At 49.2% G+C, this 23473-nt stretch overlaps 3 protein-coding genes across 5 annotated transcripts in view; 2 read left to right on the forward strand and 1 right to left on the reverse strand.

The window, feature by feature from the left end:
- LOC146754766 (uncharacterized) overlaps positions 1-3333 on the forward strand; it is a 9003-nt gene extending 5670 nt beyond the window's left edge. The window contains exons 3-8 of one of the 2 annotated variants that reach the window (XR_014938636.1): positions 337-405; positions 547-618; positions 710-811; positions 952-1658; positions 2183-2324; positions 2510-3333. Coding sequence is in view for 1 of the 2 variants with exons in the window: in XM_085526827.1 (XP_085382953.1) it covers positions 337-405; positions 547-618; positions 710-811; positions 1515-1658; positions 2183-2324; positions 2510-2606 (626 nt within the window). In the remaining variant the exon portion in view is untranslated. The remainder of the gene's footprint in view (positions 1-336; positions 406-546; positions 619-709; positions 812-951; positions 1659-2182; positions 2325-2509) is intronic. The other variant, XM_085526827.1, reaches the window with a different exon arrangement.
- Positions 1-19741, forward strand: part of LOC107324630 (zinc finger CCCH domain-containing protein 11A) — a 108283-nt gene extending 88542 nt beyond the window's left edge. Inside the window, exon 15 of the mRNA XM_085526748.1 lies at positions 19544-19741. Coding sequence (XP_085382874.1) covers positions 19544-19726 — 183 coding nt within the window. The 3' untranslated portion in view covers positions 19727-19741. The remainder of the gene's footprint in view (positions 1-19543) is intronic.
- The window catches only part of LOC146754762 (protein MANBAL-like), a 100118-nt gene that overhangs the window by 44577 nt on the left and 32068 nt on the right, over positions 1-23473 (reverse strand). The window lies entirely within an intron of this gene.

Here is a 23473-nt window from a genome sequence, read left to right on the forward strand (position 1 = left end):
ACACAGATATAGGTACATCTCATACATAGTCAGTGATTTCTCGGAATTCTGATACATATTCAATAGTTGTTCAGCATGCAGACCCCCTCTTGTTCTTATCAGGGGGATGCAACTCCTCTTCTGGTATTTACAACATCTGTTCTCCTCCTTGCCTGATGACTTCCGTGAGGTCTCACTCCTTATCTGCATCCTTCCTGCTCTCCCAGGCCCCTTGTTTCCCTGTGCGGAAGGGAGAGAATAGTGTTGTGAAGGAATCCCTGGCTTTAATTGCATCCTGCGACCTTGTGGCTGAAGGGATGCTCAGTAGCAGTTGCTTTGTCCTGTGTTCATTTGCAGATTTGACTAGAGGAGTTGATCCAGCTTCCTCTCTGAGATCTGGAACTGAAACTCTGTCGGATCGCGCAGGTACGTCATAGCTTTGAAATTCTTTAGAGAGCTTTTGCTGCCCATTTCAGTGCCATTTCATGGCACAGTCCCCTGTACGCTCTGCTACTCAGTTGATGCTGTAGTGTGTGACTGAAACTTTTCATGGGTCTTTGGTTGCAGAAGTGCCCCCAGTGTGGGCCTTGCCCGGTCATCGGTTTCCTCCTGTGCTGGAGCCCAGCTGGAATCCCAGCAGTGAGTACTCTGTCTTCACTGACTTGTCTGACTCGCCGCTGATCTTCAAAACTTCATGCACGTGATATTTAACTTCATACATTCTGTTAAGGTCCGGAAAGAGAAGAGGATGAATACAAACGAGGAAAATACTCTCAGGGCTCATCCCGTCTCCTGAAGCGACTGCTGAAGGAAATGGAGAAGGCAGAGCGTGGTGGGTATACTTCAGTCTGTTCACTGTGGGACCTGGGAAGCTGAGGTGTGATATGCAGGTGTGGGCAGGCTGTAGCCTGCACAGCAGGAAGGAATGGGTCAGAGCCGTGCTGCAGCCGTGTTCCATGTATCACCTTGCAGGTGCTGTCAAGCACCAGAGCTGGTCTGCTGCCAGATGGTCTGCATCCAGCCAAGACCCAGAGGCAGCTGCTCCCCCAGCACAACCATTACTTGTCAGAGCTGCTTTGTGCAGTCGTTGGCACCCAGATGGCAGCAAGTGGCAAGCGCTGTGCTTCTGTTCATCCAAAGCCCTCCGTGCAGCTGAGCAAGTTCAAGGCAGGAGGAGCATCCCGAGCAGGGTTGGCTGCCTTTGCTAATGCTGGAAATGAGGTGGAGATGCTAATTCTGAAGGCTTGGACTGTGTGTTAGAGCTTGGATTTCAGCCTGCAGCTACCTGGCTGTGATGGGCTGGTGACAGCACAGAATGTGAGGGCCTTGCACAGGAGCTGATTCCTCAAGAGGTGTGAGGGAGTCAGCATTGTCCAATAGCTGGGAGGGCCCAAATGCCTTTGGGTAACAGAGGGGCTCACAGTGTACTTGGGGGTGGGGGGCCTGGACTTTACCTGAGCTCGGGATTGGAGAAGCTCAGTTTTTGATGAGGGCACGTGACATCCCACTCCTACTGCCCTGCTTTCTTTCTAAAGGAACGGACCAACAAAGTGAGCGGGATGCACTCCAGGAAGGTGGATATCCCACACTGCCGGTCCCGGATGCACTCCAGGAAGGTGGATATCCCACACTGCCCATCCCGGACAGAGGAATGCAGGCAGCACCAACCAGCATGCCAGGTAATTTCTGTCCCATGATCATACGGTGTCACAAACCAGAGTCACTGCGTGCCTGCAGGCTCTTGCTGCCAGCTCTTGCACACCAGGTCAGCAGCCAGACCTGAGCGTGTGAGCATAGAGCACATGTAAAAGAAGCAGGAGTGTTTCTCCCCTGGGCTGGCTCTGGCTGTGCCCTGTGCTGGCTGAAGCCTGACCTTCAGCCTGGGGGGCGTCCCACAGGAGAGCTCAGGACACGCATGCCGGGAAAAGCATGAGGGATTCTGCTCTGTAGCTCTCCCCACAGACCAAGCCCAGACCCCAGAGTACAGCCCCAGCTCTCGGCCCAGAGGAGGACACGGGTAGTGCCTGTGCAGCCTCTTCGTACCCAACGAGAGGTGGAAGCAATCCTTCTTGTCCTCTGGTGCTTCGGCACCAGAGACGGAGGCACCCACTGACAAAATGACCTCTTGGGTCCATGAAGCACACTGAGAGATTATCTGTAGCGCAGCTGAAGGTAACGTGGGACATTGTCTCATTTCTTCCAGGGATGAACACAGGCAAAAGCACAGAGGCTGCTGCTCACAGATCTGTGCGGAAGCGCCGCATTCCGGTGACGGTCTCAGCGATGCTGCTGCCTGCGCTGGTGCTGGCCGTTGGTACTGTGATATGGGTGCTCAAAAACTACCTGTGAGTTGGCCTTTCCCCAGAACACCTTATTGCTGCATTTGGCAATGAAGCATTTGTGGTGCCAGGATCCTGGACGGCCAAATCAGCCGCTGGCAGTACACTGCCAGGACTCAGGTTGCAAAGTCTTTCAAGTTTCCCCTTATTTCCTGTCAGTGAGTAGTGCTTTCTGAAACTCATTCTCACAGAGCGCGCAAGAGGGAAAAGAGAGCAGCAGAAGCAGCAGATGGAGCTGGGGAAGGCAACGAGACAGACTCTGACCCAGTCAAACAAGAGTCTCCGTAATAGCTCCAGTCCGTTCCATTCTGCCATTGAAGAGGCCAGAAGTCTTCAAGGTCATCTGGAAGACCTGGAGCTTGAACTCAAAGCCATGAAAGAGATCCTTGGGAACAGTCCTGAGTGCTGCCTTCTGTCAGAGGATGGCCCTGAATGTGAGAGCAGAGCTTTTGTCCTTCATCCTGCATTCTCCAGGACAGGTATCACCAGCAGTTTGAAGATTCTTAGCTCGACACAGCTACATTCCTGTTGAGGGTCCTAATGAGGACCCAGAAAACGAGCTTCCTCTGACTGCCGGACAATGCGTAATGTCTTTGGAGATGTGGGTGAGAATGGCTGGTTTCAGGGAGAGCTGACAGATGGCACAAGAGGACTGGTCCCTTCCAATTTGGTTGCGGAGCTTTCAGATGATGAACTGGATACACCTGGAGATCCTGTCAGAATTCCTGCATTGCTCCATCTGCAAGACTACCATTGTTCCACTCAATGGAACAACTCGATGTTGAGCAGAATGTGGTTGAGCTCCTTCGGGAACTCTCTGAGGCGACTGACAGTGGAACTGCATAGCTTTATTGTATATGAAAAACAACCAAACAACTGTCCCCTCCCTCTCCCTTCCCCTCGCACCCCCCTACCCCCCCCCCCCCCCCAAAAAAAAGACAAAAAACCCCCCAAAAAAACCTAAAAAAACAACAAAAACCAACCCACCCTCAATAAAACAAAAAACCAAAACCAATTAAAATCTCAACGCTGTTCTTTTTCTGGGATACACTGAGGTGACGCTTCTTCTAGCTTAGACTTTGCAATGAGTTTGTGTCACGGAGTTCTCTCTAGAGCTCACTGGGTGACAGCGGGAACAAACCCAGGGAGAGAAGGAACAAAGAACCTCCCCTCTCTAACAGCGCGGTGCGGGGGCAATAAAGAACTGGGGGGGGGGGGTTGGCACTCACCTCTCATCGGGGTACCATCCCGTTCTCTGCAAGCCACGATGTTGTGGGAAGCTGTGGAGGAACTGCTCAAATGTATTCTCTCTAAGAGAGGGGAGCAGGTATCTCCTAAATGCATATCCGAGCTGGTAAAATGGGCTCATATGAATGGACACCTTCAGGAGGTGGCACTGATGTTCACTGTAGCCGAATGGCGAGAAATAGTCGACCATATGTGGGACTTTGTTATCTCCAAAAATAAGGAATACAAAATAAATACATTGAAGAATATGCAAGCCGAGTGGGAGATTGCTGCTGCTGTGGTACAAGCTCTATCCGGACCTAGTGCTCAGTCAAGGTCAGAACTTGACTCCCTGTTACCAGCAGTTTCGTACTCCGTTTGCTCATCAGCCTCACTAGTCAGGGCTGCCGCAGAAGCCCCGAATAATCCCCCGTCCTCGACCTCTTCAACGTCTCTGGCAGATCCGGTTTTGACTGGTGAGGAAGGTGCGGTGGGGGGGGGCTGAGGGGTGTGCAGAGCAGCAAGAAGCTCCTGAGAGTGAAAGCGACTCGGATAATGGTGGGAATGAGAAAGCATTGGAGGAACATAATAAAACATTAACTGAGGAGCTGCAGGACTTAGAACTGCATACGAAGGAGGCATCAGTCTCTTCGAGCGTTTCACCGATGTCTTTACAGCCCCTGTCTATGCGATTCCCCCCCACACGTAGCGATCCTCCACCTTTGCGTTGGTCTGGAGTCATTAGAGACATGATATTGGAGGGACCGTGTCAAGCTGTGTTTCAGCTCGCTTGCCCGCTGATAGAAGATCAGCAGGGAGCTGCTCGGTGGGAAGTGCATCATTGGAAATTGTTACAGCAGGCTGGTAAGACTGTGACTGACTATGGGATACGATCTGAAGCTTCTAAGCAAATCATTCAATGGATTTTCACTGAGGATACTCATATGACACTAGACACTTCTAATCTTGTGCGGTTGTTACTAACACCACCAGAATACGTTGTTGGTCTCATCTCAAGGCAGAAAATAGCATCCAGCCTTTATAGTAACTGTGTTTGTGTGTTTCTTTCCTAGTGGAATTGCTTTGTAACTTGCGGTGTTATAAATAATATTAGTAATGGTTTGACATAGTGTGTGATTTTCTGTGTTACCAATGCAGTCTCAAGAATTAGAATTTTAGGCATTATCCATAGATCAAATGCGTGTTAAAGAAAGGATTTGATGTAATCAGTGCTGTAATCTATGGGAATAGCTCTTTTAGTATGTTAGTACTGCTCACTCATGATGTTATTAGCCTATTAATTAGCTTTTCTTAATTTGCAAAGACAAAACCTGGAAAGGAATCCCAGGCAAAGGGATGACCCTGTATTGTAGAATGGATACGTCTCTTACACCCAACTAATTGGGATTTTAAAAATATGACCATGCATCACTTGAGACAAAAGTGCATACTAATAGAACTAAATTTGATAGTTTATTCTGTTTTCCAGGCAGCTGTTCCACTTGGGCTCTGTATCACGCACTGGCCATGCGGATATGGTGTACAACTGGAAGAAATCCTTCAGACCCTGAATGCAGGAGAGAATCTGTGATGGGTGAGAGAGGAAAGGTGCACTTTGAAGCAGGGAAGGCCCTGCTGGCACCGCCTGTCGCAACCACCACCAACACGGTTTGCTGTTTCTCAAGGGTCAATAAGTAATAATGCCCCTAGTGATACTCCAGCACATTTGTCCTCTAAAACTGGTTCTATCTGACATGCAACTTCATAAAGTTCAATTATCAATTATTAGCTCAAAGGCATGGTTATGAGCATCCTAAAAGCATTTGTTGCACAAATGTTAGTGGCCATTAAAAATCAATATATCAGAGTATATGAAAGTTGAAGACTTTTCCTAACTAGTGACATGTGAACACAATGGGACCCTCATGGATTTATTTCCAGGTTGCAGAAACTTAGGTTGCAGAGCAAACGTGTTTGTTCTTTTTAGTACGTTTAACAGTAATGTTGTTATGCTGTGTTTGACTTGTCTCTTTTTTCACTTCTAGAGTATTGTCAATCGAGGTCTTGATTGAGTTATAATGGTTATGTTATTAATATAAGTAGTGTTGTTATTCTATAGGCAGTAGCTTGCTAATTAATAAAAAAGGGGGGGTCGCCGCGCTCCGACCCCGCAGAGCTCCACTCCATGCGGTACTTTGAAATAGGGATGACGGAATCCGGCCCCGAGCAGCCCTGGTTCTTTGAAGTGGGGTACGTGGATGGCGAAATCTTCGTGCACTACAACAGCTCCGGTCAGAGGTACGTGCCCCGCACGGGGACAAGTACCAGTGCTGCGTGGAGCACGCCAGCCTGCCCCAACCCAGCCTCTACTCATGGGGTGAGTGAGGGGATGTGGGGCTGGGGGGCTCTGGGCTGCCCCTTCCCCTGCTGACAGCCCTGCCTTCCCCCAGAGCAGTCACAGTCCAGCCTGGTGCCCAACGTGGTGGGGGGGTGGTTGTCGCCGTTGTGGCCATTGCCATCATGGCTGGCGTTGGATTCATCATCTACAGACGCCATGCAGGTAAAAGTGGAGGGGTGTAGGAGGACAGTGGGGGCTGTGGGGGGATTTGAGGCTCCCTCAGGAGCCCTCAGCCTGGCTGTGATGTGAACCTGTGCTGATGCATCTCTCTGTCTGCAGGGAAGAAGGAGAAAGGCTACAACACGGCGCCCAGTGAGTGATGAGGGCAGCGCTGTCCCCCACCTCTGCCCAGTGCCAGGGCAGCATTGGGGTCCCCGCTTTCTCCCAGGGTTCCCCTTCCTGGTGCTCAAAGCTGCTCCATGCCCCACAGCAAGAACAGGGCTGGGGGTCATGGCTGTGAGAGTCCTTCCTTGTTTTCTGGCTCCAAGCTTGCTTCCTGAGGTGTTTCTTGTGAGAAGACTCTCAATGATTTATTGAAGTGGCAAGTAATGGGTGCTACCGTGTGACAATCAATATCACTTTTTGGGTATTTGAATATTTGAAAGCACCTTCCTTCAGAGCTGTTTGCCTCCAGAAGAGTGCTCAGGACTGTTTATGAGCGGAAGATCTGGCCTGGGACTAAATAGCTCCAGCTTGGTGTGGGAAATCTGGGTAATGAAGCCATCGTGCCCTGTGAAAAACAGGATGCGGATGGGTATCCCTGCTCCCTCTTATCTGCTGGCAAGGCTCAGAAGATGGGAACAAAGGAATTTCTGCTAAGATCCCAGAGCCGGAAGCTTCCATTCCAAGGAGTGCTAACTCAACTACTTTGGATTCGAGCTGTCACTCCAAAGAGAGCTGACTTGACCACTTTGGACATATAAATAAGTTGGTGCTACCATTGGAAATTGTCATCGTGGTCACCATTAACAGAACAACGCCTGACGACCCACCACGACTGAAGACCAATGACTGAACTACAAACCTCGATGGATCCATGGTGGTGAATATCTCCCTCTTGCTTCCTACAGAGACTCCTTGCTTCTATTTCATATTTTTACTGCATTCCCTTCCCCATCACCCTACACCATAATAGCGTCCGTCCTCCCCTTCCCCATCTCCCTGATAAAGTCTTGTAATAAACTGGTCGGACCAATGTTTGAACCGTTGTTTCTTAATCCCGCACCAGGTATACGTATATCAAAGAACCTTGCCTCCCTCCTACAAACTGGGCTGAGACAATGGCTCTTCTTACCTTACAGGCCAGGAAGGTGGAACCAGCAACTCGAGCACAGCTGCGGTGTGGGGCTGGGGGTTGGAAGGGGTCCCTGTGCTCCTTGTGCTCCTTGTGGTGCTGCACCAGGGCTGGGCTGGGACTCTGCAGGGAGCTGAGGGCTGGGATGTGAACGTGGCCCTATGGGACACCATCTCTTCTTCTTCACACAGGAAGTAACCAAACCGTCTGAGTGCTGTGCTTCAGCCTGCAAGGGGCCAACTGGCCACACGAGCATTTGGGGTCGGTGATGAACACAGCCCCATCCCCTCTACCTCTCACATCTCCCTCTGCTTCCTATGCTGTTATGCTTTTCCTGTGCTGCTTCTTGTGAAATAAAGTGTTGGGCTGTTCTGTGCTCAGCCTGCCTGCATTCTGCTCCGTGCTGTGCTCAGGGTTGGGGTGGATGAGGGGACCTCTCCTCATCCCTCCTCCCCCCACCCCACACTCTTTGCCCATTGCTCCATTTCACACTGCTGCTCTCCTCCTCCCCCTTGCACTCCCTGTGCTATCTGCACCGCTTTGGCATGAAGACGTGACTGGAAAGTTCATCTAGTATTGGGCTGAGCTGTGCTTCCCCCCCATAACCCACAGTGCTGCCACAGCCACATTCTGAGGGCAGACACCCAGCTTCCATAACCAACCATGCACTGAGGCTGAGCTGCCCACACCCCACATCCCAACCTGCTCCTCTACAAAACATCTCCGCTTTATTCCATACAAATCCCAGAGCATCCCACTCTTCCCATCCTGCAGCGGGGAGCGGAGACAGCCACAGCTCCCCATGTCCCATCGCATCCCACTCCAGCTGCCCTGTGGTCCTCAGTGCTGCAGCAGCCGGCTGTAGGGTCCACCGCGGGTCCTCAGTTCGGTGGGTGTCCCCATCTCAGCCATCGTGTCATGCTCCAGCACCACAACATGGTCTGCCTTCTACAGCATCCGGGGTTGATGGCTGATGAGCAGCATTGACTGGTCCCCCCTGTTGGGCATTGGGTAGGTTTGTGGCGTGGCATTAAGCTGGTACATTCGGTGTTACACACTGTGTGTGAGTCCCGTCTGATCCCATGTGCGGAGGCACGGTACTTTCACACAGCAGCCTTGATTTGTCGCCGGATCGGGAGGCGACAGCCTTCATGTCAGAAATGTGGACAAATGCTTCTGTTGTCTGAACCGTCTCTTGGCCCTCAGCACAATGATGCGCTGCCTTTCCAACCCTTCACAGCACTGCTAGGTACCAAGTGCTGTGCTTTAAGTCTGTTGTACGATGAGTGGCAGCAGAGACTTTCCAAGTGAAATGCTTCATGCTGTAGATAAACAACAACAACAAATACAGCTGGGTTAATGTGGTCATCTTCATGTGGCATATTAGTTGAAGCAAAAAAGAAAATCCCCATCCCTTCTTGCTGGTGCTCTTGGCCACCACCAGGAAGGGCTGAAAACCACTTCCAGGTCCTTTCCTTAGAGCCTTTGATGCAGAGGTTCCCCACAGATTCCATTCCAAGATCTCCCTAAGCCTCCCTGTTTCCTACAGCTGTAGGCACTGATCCTAAAATAGCTGGGCTCTGTTTCCAGCCTGTGGGACCCCAGGAGTTCCTCACACCATCTTCTGCAAAGCCAGAGCTGCCCACAGTCCCCCACAGCCACTCTTCCCACTACATACGTCAGGGTGCGGATGCAGCGCGCTGAGTCCCGGATGTCCCACACTTTGATGTTCGACATGACCACGGTGAACACCAACCCCGTGTGGCTGCAGTACTTGATGGAAACAACATTATTTGGGTGACCCTTGAGGGAAGCAATTTCCTGACCCATCACCAAGTTCCACATCTTACAGCTCCGGTCTGTAGGAAGAAGAACGTGACTGAGAGAGTTGGGCTGGGGAGTTCCTCCGTGGCGTGGAGGCACCGACTCCTTCCCAAGCGCTGCCTCCCACCACCCACAGCTCCACTCCAGGGCAATGGAGCCAACCTGCTCCAGCACCTGGACATCAGAAGGCAGGGACAGGGGAGCAGCCCAGAAGGAGCCATCCCCGCCATGCACCCCAATTCCCCACGCCAGCCTGGGGAGATCTATGAGACAAGCGCATAAAAAGCCAGCAGCCCCCACACCTGTTCTGTCCAACATATACCTTTTTAGGCAGTGAAAAGCAGTTCATCAGTGGCATCCAGGCAGAGCACGGGCTTGGTGTGTCCTTCTGCCACAGAGACGCACTGCAGTGGGGCTGTCCGGGCATTCTTGGTGCCACCCACTGGATTAATGATGCCCCCTGCATGGGAAAGAAAGAAGGTGGGGTAGGTATGTGGAAAGGCACAGCACTGCAAGGTCCTACAGGCATGGGAAAGCACGAGCTGCCTCACCCCCAAGCATCTTCCACTTCCTGGTAGGGCAATGGGTCCCTCCATCTGAACTCAGGCATATCTGAGCAATCATCTTCATGTTAAACCTTGGCATCTCCCCACTAGCAGCCCCTGCCTCACGGCTCTGCCCAGGTGACACAGAATGTGAGACGTGATGCTCACGGCCTCTGCTCTGAGCCAGGAAACTCAGCTCATTGGACCTCAGCTCAGTTGAGGACAAACTGCACTTTCTCCATCCTGAAGCTCTGCCAGGAACGTTTCATTAGACCAATTTCATGGCAGTTCCTTCAAGCTGCCAGCCAGCCTGTGGTTGGCAAAGTCTGGAAACAGAGCTGTACTCCTTTTAAAACCAAAAGGATGACAGGGGGCAGCACTGGCATTTGCACCCAGCACCCTGTCCCCGATGCTGGCTCAGAGGATCCATCCTCACCAAACCTTCTTCCAAGGGATGCCCTGCAGGCACCTCATCCCTCCGGCCACAGCATCTGCCAATCACTTCCACATCAGAGTGTTCAGAACACTGAGGTCCAGCAGCCCCACTGCTGCAGTCCTGAGCTATGTGGACACCAGCAGCTCTTTCCTGCTGGCATTCCAAGCGCTGCCTGGGGCTCTGAGCTATGCTAAATCTTTTCCTATGAGTAGGCAAAACAAGGCAGGAGGCTGGAGAAGGGCAGGCCCAGGGCTGCATGAGGTCTGCATTAGTCAGGAGGGTGAAGGTAAGCTCATTAATTCGGGTTTCGAAGTCACACGCGTGCGATCTCCTTCTCAATTAGCAGCTTTGCTCACACATTCAGCAGCTCTCCTCTGACCCCTAGTGTTGCTACTGGTCTCGAAGTGACACCGAGACCAAAGGGAAATCCCGGCTCCCCAGGGTGAGATGCGATCAGAGCAAACAGCTCAAGGTGACAAAGCACACACGCGTCTGGCGCCGTGTATCCAGTGGTTGCTGAGAGCAGAGCACCCAACAGCACCAGAGGTGCTCCTAAAGGGCAATGAGAAGGTTGTCCTTGCACTGGGACAAACTCAGGAGCACATTCAGCCCGAGGCTGAGCTCTGCACAGCAGTGACTTGGCTTCTGGGGCAGAGAACTCTGCTCACACAGGACCCAGCACTGCAGAGATACGGCCAGGAGTGGGGAACGCCTGCACATGTTTCCCTGGAAGATGCTTGCAAGAAAAACACACTGACAGTGCCCAGTGTTGCTCACCCCAGCATTACAGTCCTGCTGGAGAGCCAGGGATGCGACAGGACATGCTGACAAGAGATGGCACAGAGTGTGTGATGAGGACCTCAATTGCTTATTATGTGGATAACGCGGAGAGGTCTGGCTGACGGAGCTTCTCACTGTGTGAGTTGGTCAGCATTAGAGAAAGCCAGCATGGAGTTCTGTGAGCTTTTGCAGGGGACAAAGAGGCGCAGAAGCTGCTACCCGCCCTTGGTGCTCTTAGAAAGTTAACTGAATCGGCCAAGGAGGAGCGGGAGTTATGGCTAACCTGTTTCCTGCAGGGGTGAACCCCAGAGGTTTGAGACCAAATGAGGTTTGGCTGCTGGATGTCACAGACTTCCCAGAGTTTGGGTGTTTCCGTCACTTGCATGTCACAACTGACACATGCAGTGGTTTTCTCTGGGCTGTGGCACAATCTGGACAGACCGCCATGCATTACATAAAAGCGTTGTGCATGGCCATCGCTGTCATGGGTGCACCTCATGAGTTAAAGACTGACAATGACCCAGCATATAGAAATGCATGTTTTGGACGCTGGTGCACAGCTTGGGGCATTAAGCATATCTTCAGCATTCCCGGCAGCAGCACCTGCCAGGCTATTATGGAGTGTGCACATCAGACCTTGAAGGGGCGTCTTTGTGCGCTTAAAGAGAGGGGAGGGCTGGAGGGGCCTGAGCTGTGCCCACACGCTCTCCTCCTGCGTGAGAGAATCGGATGGGAGACCATCAGTTGACCGAATGGACACCAATAGGTAAGGTCCTGATCAGACCTGACGCAGGGCCATGGCTCCCAGACCCTATGCCACTCCTCGTCATGGGCAGGAAACACGTCTGTGTCAGGACCCCAAGTGGGCCCTGCTGGCTGCCGGCACGTTGGGTTAAGCCGGCACCAAATGACGAGCCATCCTGTGCACCGTGAGGATCCGAACATCTCAGCACCGGTTCTGGTCAACAACTCCTTGGTTAATGTCTCCAGTGCAGCCAGTGATTTGACGTCAGCACTGGGCAGCGGCTGCTGGTAACGGCACATGAGACTGCGTTGCTCCCAATGTGCCTGAAGGTCCGAACTGGGAATCCAGCCTTCATGCCGGACTGATAGTTCGTGAGCGGGGGAGACCTTGTTCCTGGATAATCCCCCAGTGGTGGACATTCAGAATGATTCTGCACAGCCAATATGTTTATGTCTTGTTATTTGGTTATGGAGTGTGACATTATAATGCACACTGGACAGAACTGGACTGCCACAAAGATTCTGTACAATAGTGTTACATTGAACTTGGAACTGTTGTAACTCCATTGTGTACTGTGCTGTTATCTTGAACTTGAATGCACTGCTCTCTACAAGTTGACTAAGTGTTGCCATACAGCATTTCACAATTGTTAGGCAGATTGCTGTTGTGTGCTTTCAGGATTGTAGGCACTACAGCTGCATCACTTTGGTATGTTATTATGACAGTTTAATTGTTTTTCGCATATGTTTAATGTTTGAATCATTTGCGGAATAGCCTTAAATGTGCGAATCACCTTTGGAGTAACAGGGAGTATGCAGGGGAACCTTTACAGGGGCTGCAGATGATAAAGAGGGGGGAGATGTTGGGTATTGGGCAGGTGGTGCCTGCATGCACCAGGGCTGGAGTCAGGGAGGTCACAAGTATCTGATGGGGCGGTTCTAGATTCTAGAACCCTTCCAATTGTGAGAACAGAAGTGCTGAGCTGTGTGCGTGTTCCACGGTGCAGAGTCCAGTGGCAGTTGGTGCCCGGTGTCTGTGCTGAGCAGCATTGAGGTCTTTAGGATCGTAGGAATCTGCCAGAGAGGAATCTGTTGTGAAGGTACTAAAGGTAAAAAGGCAGCATTTCTATCAGTATTGGAGGAGGGAAGGAAACTTTGTCCTTAACTGCTGTTTTTGTTCCCTTTGTCATGCAGTCAGTCCAGCAACTAACTTGAGAACCCGACTTCTCCTCTCTTTAGTTTAGATTTGGGAAAATTCCCTGAAAAAGAAAAATATTTTTTGGAAAATTCACTAGTGTTTGTATGAGTAAAAGGTTCCAGCCTTTCCTTACTGACTGTAGGAAATGCTTAGCACAGAAAAGTGCAGCACTTTAATGAAAGAGTTCCGAATCACTTGAATTTGATCTTCTGTCTGTCCTGGTTGTAGGTTTTACTGCATTTGATACCTTAAAAAAGAAAAAACCAACAAAACAAACCTAAAATACCAAAATATTTGATTTCTACATCAGAAAATTAAAAAAAAAAAACCCAAACCCTTGTTGCGGCTGAGCAGAACGTGCTGCAGCTCCATGCAGTGCTGAGTTACAGTATACAGGCAAATGTATGTGGATTTGTGTATTGATACGCACTGGCATGCTTTTGCTGTACAGGTAACAAAGACAGGGGAAGGTTTTAGTGTTTTCTTCATAGGTGAAGAAACCTTGAAGACCAGAAATTCCAACTTACAGAATTTGACATTGGCAAAGTGAGGAGGAAAATTCTTCCTACCCCGTTATTCTCAATTGACGGATTCAGTGTTGGTTCAGCCTACAGGAGAAGTGAACTGCAAGGCTTTGAAGATCGCTGTCTTTGCTGAGGTTGTCCAGGTGGGTGAGCTTGAAGACCTGCAGCGGTCAGACAAATGTGTTGGGGTTACTCACTGCTGTCACTCGTGGTGTTGAAGGAGGGGCTCCATTGGAGGGCTTGCAGCCGTGCAGCCCAGGGACTCCGTGCTGAGTCAGGGTGATGTTACTAGAGTTTGACCAGTGTTGAGGAGGGCAATGTTTTGAAACAACTGCTCCTGAGAGACTGATTGAATGAACAGAAGAAAGCTGGGAAGATGATAGATAGGAGCACAGCTCAACTTTATGTGCTTCTGATATTTCAGTTTTTTCTTGCATGCTCAGCTTCTTTCTGCTCCTGTGGCCTTTGCCTTGCAGGTTGTTTTCCTGAATTTAAGCTTTTACTGGGTGAATGTTGTGTAGGGGGGAATTTCTTTGTTCGCCCAGTAGCCAGTTGGATGGGCAACTGGAGACTCAGCATTTATCTGTGTGGGTTTTCAGCCTTGCTTGCCATCTTTGTGCAGTGGTTGTAAGGTTAGGATCAAAGTTTTAAATTGATCCTTTTCTTCCTGTAGCTACTCTGCTGAGTCCACCAGAGTCTGCAGGTGACGATCCGAGGGCAGCTCAGATAACAGTGCAGCAGAGCAAGCTTTCTGTGCACTCCGATCCCTTTCCACAGTCATTGGAAGTGATGGAAGTGGAAAAGTCAGAGACTGTCCCAAGCCCGACACATCCTCCCGTTGTCATCAATTCTGCACATGGTGACAAATGTGATGGTGAGTGTGGTTGATTTCCTGGTTCTCTAGTAGTTAATCTATTCACATAGGCTGCTTCTATGGGTTTACCAGGTAAGTGTAGCTGTTTAAATAAAGAACCCATCTGTAGTCACTTACATTTCTACTTAAGAATATTAACTGTGGGCTGAAGTGTCATTGTATGAGCTACATAAATATGGGAAATCTGATTGAATTCCTACCGCGTAACTGAAGAGACTGATTTTTTCTTTCCTTGTACAGACCAGCTTTCTAAGGAGGGAGAAGGAATAAAAACACCTGTCCAGCAACCAGCTAAAGAAAACCATCATGGATCGCGGATCATTTCCATCAGGAAATCTAATGCTGATACAAAACAAGGTATTCCAGGATTAATCAGAAGCACTTGCCAATTAACTCCAAAGCAATTTATTGAACAAACACAACAGAACATAGGGTTGCTGAATGGACTCGGCTATTTCCATGATCTTGTTCCTACCTCGTAACTTCATGTGCCTTTCAGATTAGGAAGGTAAACTCCTTTGTTTACAGCATTAGAGCACGACAAGGCCACAGCATGGAGTTTAAGTGCCTGTATGTGCATCTTTTCAACCAGTGGTGAAAGCCACATTTGCTGATAGAGGAATCTAATGTCGTGTGGATGGGATAAAGTAAGGGATAAAGCCTACTTTTAATATCCAGAAGGATGAAAGGAGGGCAGCAGACAGACATCAGGTCCATGGTGCTCTTAGCTATGGGGAGAGCCGACAGGGTTTGTTCTGCATGCTTCTGAGCAGGAGGCAGTTTGCAGAGCTGTGGTCCTCAGCGTGTGCCTCTGTCCTTCAGTCTCATTCACTGCTCTGTGTTCCCAGATGACAGTCTGAATTTTGGAATAAAAACACTTGAAGAAATCAGACTGAAGAAACAAAAGGATAAAACCAAACAACAAAGTGGTGAGTTCATATGCCCTACTTTGTTATCCTTCTGATAATACTCAGATAGCTGGCACTGTGTTGGGGAATAGAGCCGTGCAGTGGTTGTTGCACATTGGACAGTAGTGAGTAACAAATGCGCTTTGGTCTTTGTGACGGTTCTGTCAGGTTTGTTTATGTTGTTGGCAGTGGCTTTTCTTTTTCTTGTTGTAAACACTGTCTGTTTGTTCACTTGGATCAGAAGGGCCTTCAGGAGCTCCTGCTCATCTGCTCCAATCTCAAACTGTTCCTGTGCCGAAGAAGGAGAATGTGCGGACACTGGTCAGAACTGTGACGCTGTCTGCAAAGCAGGGTAATGATGAGTACCTTTGTTTCCATTTGGTGGCTCCTAAGTGGAATGGATAAATTACAATTGGGACTTACCCTGAGTGCATTACAGTTGCAATATTATTTTCTGTCAGGGCTGTCAAAGTGGTGTCTTTGTTTTGGGTGGGAAATGAGCTCACAGGTCAGTAATTCTGTTGGTTTCTGTCAAATAAGCACTTTGTTTTTCTTTGTTTTAGGGGAGGTGCCTGTGATTCGATTGAATATTGCTGATAATCCTGGAAAACAGGAATCCTCTGTAGGTAAGGGCTGCTTGTGAGCTGCTGTTTGGCTGCCTCCACGTAAATGGGAGAGCACTGCTGAAGCAGGAGGGAGGAAAGTGTGTCGTGGGTCTGTGATGACTCCAAGTGGCACACAAGTGTAGCAGCTGGAAGGTGAATTTGAGAACATACACTTGGAGAAACCAAAGTTTGTGGTTGACTTGTAAAAATCTTTCTCCAAAGGAATTATCTTAGGAATGTTGTTGTTTTCTCTCTGTAGCTGATGTCAGTGGCCTTCCGCTGAAACGCAGCCTCGCAGAAAGGCTGGGGAAGAAGATCAAGATTGACAGAGCACCAAGGAGAGGTAAATGGTCATTGGTGTTTGCTGCACAGATTCTCTAGGCTTTCTGCTTGTTCTTTCTCAGGAGCGTTGTTGTTGGGAACACGTATATTCTGTAATATTATGACAAATCTGGAAACTTAACCTCTCGTTGGACTCTCATTTAATCATTATGCTTCTCCTTTCTTGATGATGGCAGAGAAGGGTGCCAAGCCAGCAGGGGAGATCCATGTCAAGACTCTGGAAGAGATCCGTCTTGAAAGAGCGAATCAGCGAGGAGAAACCCCAGCTGCCCCCCAGGCAGAAGGGTGCTGTAAGGTGGAGGATCCCAGCTCCGGGGTGAGGCCTTCCCCTGCAGTTCACATTAAAACCTACTTGGAAGCCCTGGCTGAAAGGAAACACAAAGGACTGGAGGATGAGAAGCAAAAAGTAGAAGAGCTTCTTACTGAGAAGAGAGCTGAGGGTAAATGCAAGAACGAGAGAATTATCCCTCCACCTGGGCCGGGTAACGTGAAACTGGAAGAGCCACGGCGTAAAATCAAGAGATTGGAAGAAATTCATATTAAAACTTTGGAAGAAATCAAGCAGGAGAAAGCCCTGCGGATGCAGCAGGTCGCAAAGCCAGCAGGTAACGAGGTGCTTCACTGTCTTCTCTGCCGAAGTGCTTCCCCTGTCAAGCAAATGGAGTTTGCTTAGAATTGCCTGGGCTGTTTCTTACAACATGCAAAGGCAGGAAGCGCCAGGATGTCCATCCATGTGTTTTTCCATTGAATCCGTGGTGTCTGTCTGCTTTATTCTGGAAAATTCATTCGCTGTGAGGTTTTGTAATTCAGTTTCTCTTGTACATTTTTTTTTCTGCCATGTTTTTGGTGTAGCATGTTCTGTGTGTTGATGCCAAGGTTGCCTTCATCTTTGGCGTGTGTTGCTTAGTTTGATATGTAAATGTATTTGAAAAGCATGGATTGACTCCTCAACATGGGGGCCAACCTCTGTCAGAAAGGTCAGGGGGGTGAGTTATTCATTGGGGAGGTGAAAGGCTTTGTGATGAGACAGCATGTGAAGGAGGGAAGAGCTTGGATACTGTATGGACTGCGTGATGTCGCCTCTGTCTGTGCTTTGTTATTGAATGTGAGGAAATAAGCACATGGAGGAAACACTGGCACTCAGGTTTCTTTCTATGCTTGCTGTTGACCAAGTGATTTTCTTTTTCCTTGTTTTAAAGCACCTGGAAGAGAAGAGAAAAAGACTGTGGGATGGAGCAGGGCTGCTCCCAAAGCTGTCTCTGCACCCTCAGAGGTGAGTCCCTTCTGAAGATGGACACATTGACACAATTTCTTCACATGTTCTCATGTCTCACTGCTCACCATGTGCCACCATCATGAGTGCATTCCTACCTTCCTGCCTTTGGTGAAGAGCTGCAGCCATGTTTCACAATCCTGATACTTTCAATGGCTTTCCCAGTCAGCTTTGCACTCCTCAAACTCAGAATTGATCTGATTGTATCTGGCAGTGAGGCAGTAACCCTGCTGGCACCAGGTACAACATGTGAGGTTAACGTGGGAGCACTGGATACAAAAAGGCCACGATGGCTTCGTGTTCAATGAAATCAGACTGTGGGTGGATGTTGTGTAGGGGAACAGGAATGACTTTCTGTTGCTCAGATAGAATGTGGTAGGTAACAACTCCAGTACTGTGCTGATTTAAACGAGCTTGCTTTGTTAATTGCACACGTTTGAAACAGTGTTTTCACAGCAAAGCATGGATCTTGTTATAGGGAGGCATTAATGAAAGGGTCAGTGACCCAAGTGACAGGAATGTTCTGTTCCAGGTGCAGCCGTTTTTGCAATATCTCCAATCTGATTTCCTTCATACACTCTCCCTGGTGTTTGTTCTGATTTTGCACTTACTTTATTTCTTTTTAGCCCTGGGATCAGAGTACACCAGATTCTAGAGCTCAAGCAAAGAGCCTTGAGGGGGCAATAAAGGAGAAGCTGCAGCTGAGACAACCAAAGAAGCTGAAGAAGGAAGTGGCTGCTGTGCCGGCTGCTGCTGAAGAAACAGTCAAAGGTAAAAGTGCAGAGCTTAGCAGTCCTGAATCCACCCTTCATGGTCAGCTTATCAGCTTGCAAAGGCCTAAGTGAAATCTCAGCACGGTGGGCAACAGCATTGCCAGGGAAACCATCAGCCCAACCTCAGGAGCAGAGAACTATGAATGAGTGTTGAGTGTGAGGTGGTCCTCGGAAGTAAAGGGACCTGAGTGCTCATGGTGGGTGCGTGCCTTTGCTTAGTGCTAGAAAGGGAAATGCTTATTTTCTTAGTTCACTTGTGTTCCTTCCAGCCAGACTTCAGCTTGAGAACGAGGGACAGACAGTGGCACTGAGCTGCAGACTTACCTGTGTGATAAACCCCTGGATGTATTTTGTGGGTCTGTTGTGGCTTGCACAGCATCTGGTTGCACACTCTTGTCTGTAGCTCCTGCTTTTTCCTTTCTCTAGAGGGACCATGTATTGCTTTCTCCTGCTGTATGGCTGTTTCCCTTGTCTGGGTTATAATATGGTGTAGCTGTGCAGTTTCTTTGTTCCTTTGGTCGGACTGTTGGTATGCAGCACTTACTGTGGAAGATATTGCTGAGATTTGTGGAAAGAGCACTGTAATTTTGCTGGCCAGATGTATTTAACTGTGGAGAAGAGCTGTGGGAATGACAGGACAACCTGGACTCCTCTCAAGGCACAATTGTACCAGCTCTCTCTTCTTCCTGTAGCCAAGGGCAACGTGTGTGAGAAGCCTTGGGATGGCAAAGCCAGCAGCCCCACGAAGCGAGCAAGGAAGAGGAAGGCTGCTGAGATCTCTCCCTCTGCTGTGGCAGCTGTGAATCGTCAGAGAAGCACTGAAGAAGAGGAGCCTCCAGCTAAAAAAGCTAAAATAGCAGCTTTGGTAAGGAGGGGAGGAAGCGTCAGTGCTGCCCTGGTCAGGCTTACTGTTAAGGTCCTTCAGGAGCCCCTTGGCCCCCATGTTGGGTTAAGGCTCAGCAGTGCTGAAGGAGAAGCGCTGCAGAGGAAGGATCTCCTGAGCAATCATTGACTTTGTCTTCCTTCTTTCCAGACTGCTGGTCCAGCCCTGCCTGAGGTCAGCCTGTTCACCGAGGCTGTAGAAGAAGATGACTTTGAAAAGTTCATCTCAGAAATCTTAGCAGGGGAACTGGAAGCCAAGTGCAACGTGTGTGAGAAGCCTTGGGATGGCAAAGCCAGCAGCCCCATAAAGAGAGCAAGGAAGCGGAAGGCTGCTGAGATCTCTCCTTCTGCTGTGGCACCTTTGAATCCTCTGAGTAGCACTGATGAAGAGGAGCCTCCAGCTAAAAAAGCTAAAATAGCAGCTTTGGTAAGGAGGGGAGGAAGCGTCAGTGGTGTCCTGGTCAGGCTTACTGTTAATGTTAATGTTCAGGAGCCCCTTGGCCCCCATGTTGGGTTAAGGCTCAGCAGTGCTGAAGGAGAAGCGCTGCAGAGGAAGGATCTCCTGAGCAATCATTGACTTTGTCTTCCTTCTTTCCAGACTGCTGCTCCAGCCCTGCCGGAGGTCAGCCTGCTCACCAAGGCTGTAGAAGAAGATGACCTCGAAAAATTCATCTCGGAATTCTTAGAGGAAATGGAAGGACAATATGACTTGGAGCTGGAGAAGGACGTGGATGAACTCCATCTTGAACTTTCTGAGATGATTGATAGTATATCTGAGTAGTCTTATAGTATATATATATATATATAAAAATAAATATATTAAAAGGCTTCACAATGAGTCTTAAAGCACAGCTGAACTGGTAAAAGATTGGCAGACTGCATTCCATTGTCCTGAGTTTTCCTGCTGGTCAGAGTTGAGGTCCTGTGCATCCATTCCCTGATCCTGGTTGGCTCCTTTCAGCAGCAAGAGGACAAAGCAGTTCTGTGACAGCCCAGAAGGACGTCCATCTGTGTGCTGCAGTGCCTGGCAATTGATCTCCTGATTTAGTGACGCTCTGAAGGCTTCAACCTCAAGCTCCTTCCTTCCTCCTCCCTTGGCCATGCTCAGCGTTGGGTGCAGCTGGAAGCTTCTTTGGGGCTCACATTTCTTGGGTAGTCCCTATGTCTAGCTTGGAGTTCTGCCAGCTCTTGAGTTTTGTTGGTGTATGCTTTTGTTTTTGACTTGAATCCTTTAAGGCAACTTAATGACAACGTGGGGGTGGGAGGGAGCAGAATTATTCTGGTGTTTTGGACCAAATGTTCCACTAAGGATGGGGGTGCTCCCTGCCTTCCAGTTATCAGCAGTGATGCAGCAGCAGTGTGAGAAGCGGGAGCTGCACGCCGCAGCTGCGTTATTCCCCCCTTTCCCGTTTTCTGGACTTAATAAGCCTCCCTGCTTATTAAGTGGATAATGCAAAGAGGTCTGGCTGATGAAGCTTCTCACTGTGTCAGTCGGTCAGCATTAGAGAAAGCCAGCATGGAGCTCTGTGAGCTTTTGCAGGGGACGAAGAGGCGCAGAAGCTGCTACCCGCCCTTGGTGCTCTTAGAAAGTTAACTGAATCGGCCAAGGAGGAGTGGGAGTTATGGCTAACCTGTTTCCTGCAGGGGTGAACCCCAGAGGTTTGAGACCAAATGAGGTTTGGCTGCTGGATGTCACAGACTTCCCAGAGTTTGGGTGTTTCCGTCACTTGCATGTCACAACTGACACATGCAGTGGTTTTCTCTGGGCTGTGGCACAATCTGGACAGACCGCCATGCATTACATAAAAGCGTTGTGCATGGCCATCGCTGTCATGGGTGCACCTCATGAGTTAAAGACTGACAATGACCCAGCATATAGAAATGCATGTTTTGGACGCTGGTGCACAGCTTGGGGCATTAAGCATATCTTCAGCATTCCCGGCAGCGGCACCTGCCAGGCTATTATGGAGTGTGCACATCAGACCTTGAAGGGGCGTCTTTGTGCACTTAAAGAGAGGGGAGGGCTGGAGGGGCCTGAGCTGTGCCCGCACGCTCTCCTCCTGCGTGAGAGAATCGGATGGGAGACCATCAGCTGACCGAATGGACACCAATAGGTCAGGTCCTGATCAGACCTGACGCAGGGCCATGGCTCCCAGACCCTATGCCACTCCTCGTCATGGGCAGGAGACACGTCTGTGTCGGGACCCCAAGTGGGCCCTGCTGGCTGCCGGCACGTTGGGTTAAGCCGGCACCAAATGACGAGCCATCCTGTGCACCGTGAGGATCCGAACATCTCAGCACCGGTTCTGGTCAACAACTCCTTGGTTAATGTCTCCAGTGCAGCCAGTGATTTGACGTCAGCACTGGGCAGCAGCTGCTGGTAACGGCACATGAGACTGCGTTGCTCCCAATGTGCCTGAAGGTCCGAACTGGGAATCCAGCCTTCATGCCGGACTGATAGTTCGTGAGCGGGGGAGACCTTGTTCCTGGATAATCCCCATTCAGAACGATTCTGCACAACCAATATGTTTTTTTCTTGTTATTTGGTTATGGAGTGTGACATTATAATGCACACTGGACAGAACTGGAATGCCACGAAGATTCTGTACAATAGTGTTACACTGAACTTGGAAAAGTTGTAACTCCATTGTGTACTGTGCTGTTATCTTGAACTTGAGTGCACTGTTCTCTACAAGTTGACTAAGTGTTGCCATACAGCATTTCACAATTGTTAGGCAGATTGCTGTTGTGTGCTTTCAGGATTGTAGGCACTACAGCTGCATCACTTTGGTATGTTATTATGACAGCTTAATTGTTTTTCGCATATGTTTAATGTTTGATTCATTTGCGGAATAGCCTTAAATGTGCGAATCACCTTTGGAGTAACAGGGAGTACGCGGGGGAACCTTTACAGGGGCTGCAGATGATAAAGAGGGGGGAGATGTTGGGTATTGGGCAGGTGGTGCCTGCGTGCACCAGGGCTGGAGTCAGGGAGGTCACAAGTATCTGATGGGGCGGTTCTAGATTCTAGAACCCTTCCAATTGTGAGAACAGAAGTGCTGAGCTGTGTGCGTGTTCCACGGTGCAGAGTCCAGTGGCAGTTGGTGCCCGGTGTCTGTGCTGAGCAGCATTGAGGTCTTTAGGATCGTAGGAATCTGCCAGAGAGGAATCTGTTGTGAAGGTACTAAAGGTAAAAAGGCAGCATTTCTATCAGTATTATAGGAGGGAAGGAAACTTTGTCCTTAACTGCTGTTTTTGTTCCCTTTGTCATGCAGTCAGTCCAGCAACTAACTTGAGAACCCGACTTCTCCTCTCTTTAGTTTAGATTTGGGAAAATTTCCTGAAAAAGAAAAATATTTTTTGGAAAATTCACTAGTGTTTGTATGAGTAAAAGGTTCCAGCCTTTCCTTACTGACTGTAGGAAATGCTTAGCACAGAAAAGTGCAGCACTTTAATGAAAGAGTTCCAAATCACTTGAATTTGATCTTCTGTCTGTCCTGGTTGTAGGTTTTACTGCATTTGATACCTTTAAAAAGAAAAAACCAACAAAACAAACCTAAAATACCAAAATATTTGATTTTTACATCAGAAAATTAAAAAAAAAAAACCCAAACCCTTGTTGCGGCTGAGCAGAACGTGCTGCAGCTCCATGCAGTGCTGAGTTACAGTATTCAGGCACATGTGTGTGGATTTGTGTATTGATACGCACTGGCATGCTTTTGCTGTACAGGTAACAAAGACAGGGGAAGGTTTTAGTGTTTTCTTCATAGGTGAAGAAACCTTGAAGACCAGAAATTCCAACTTACAGAATTTGACATTGGCAAAGTGAGGAGGAAAATTCTTCCTACCCCGTTATTCTCAATTGACGGATTCAGTGTTGGTTCAGCCTACAGGAGAAGTGAACTGCAAGGCTTTGAAGATCACTGTCTTTGCTGAGGTTGTCCAGGTGGGTGAGCTTGAAGACCTGCAGCGGTCAGACAAATGTGTTGGGGTTACTCACTGCTGTCACTCGTGGTGTTGAAGGAGGGGCTCCATTGGAGGGCTTGCAGCCGTGCAGCCCAGGGACTCCGTGCTGAGTCAGGGTGATGTTACTAGAGTTTGACCAGTGTTGAGGAGGGCAATGTTTTGAAACAACTGCTCCTGAGAGACTGATTGAATGAAGAGAACAAAGCTGGGAAGATGATAGATAGGAGCACAGCTTAACATTATGTGCTTCTGATATTTCAGTTTTTTCTTGCATGCACAGCTTTTTACTCCTGTGGCCTTTGCCTTGCAGGTTGTTTTCCTGAATTTAAGCTTTTACTGGGTGAATGTTGTGTAGGGGGGGATTTCTTTGTTCACCCAGTAGCCAGTTGGATGGGAAACTGGAGACTCAGCATTTATCTGTGTGGGTTTTCAGCCTTGCCTGCCATCTTTGTGCAGTGGTTGTAAGGTTAGGATCAAAGTTTTAAATTGATCCTTTTCTTCCTGTAGCTACTCTGCTGAGTCCACCAGAGTCTGCAGGTGACGATCCGAGGGCAGCTCAGAT

This window comes from Coturnix japonica, chromosome 38 (assembly GCF_054131305.1).
Source record: "Coturnix japonica strain WE chromosome 38, WE-NBRP24, whole genome shotgun sequence".
Taxonomy (NCBI): Eukaryota; Metazoa; Chordata; class Aves; order Galliformes; family Phasianidae; genus Coturnix; species Coturnix japonica.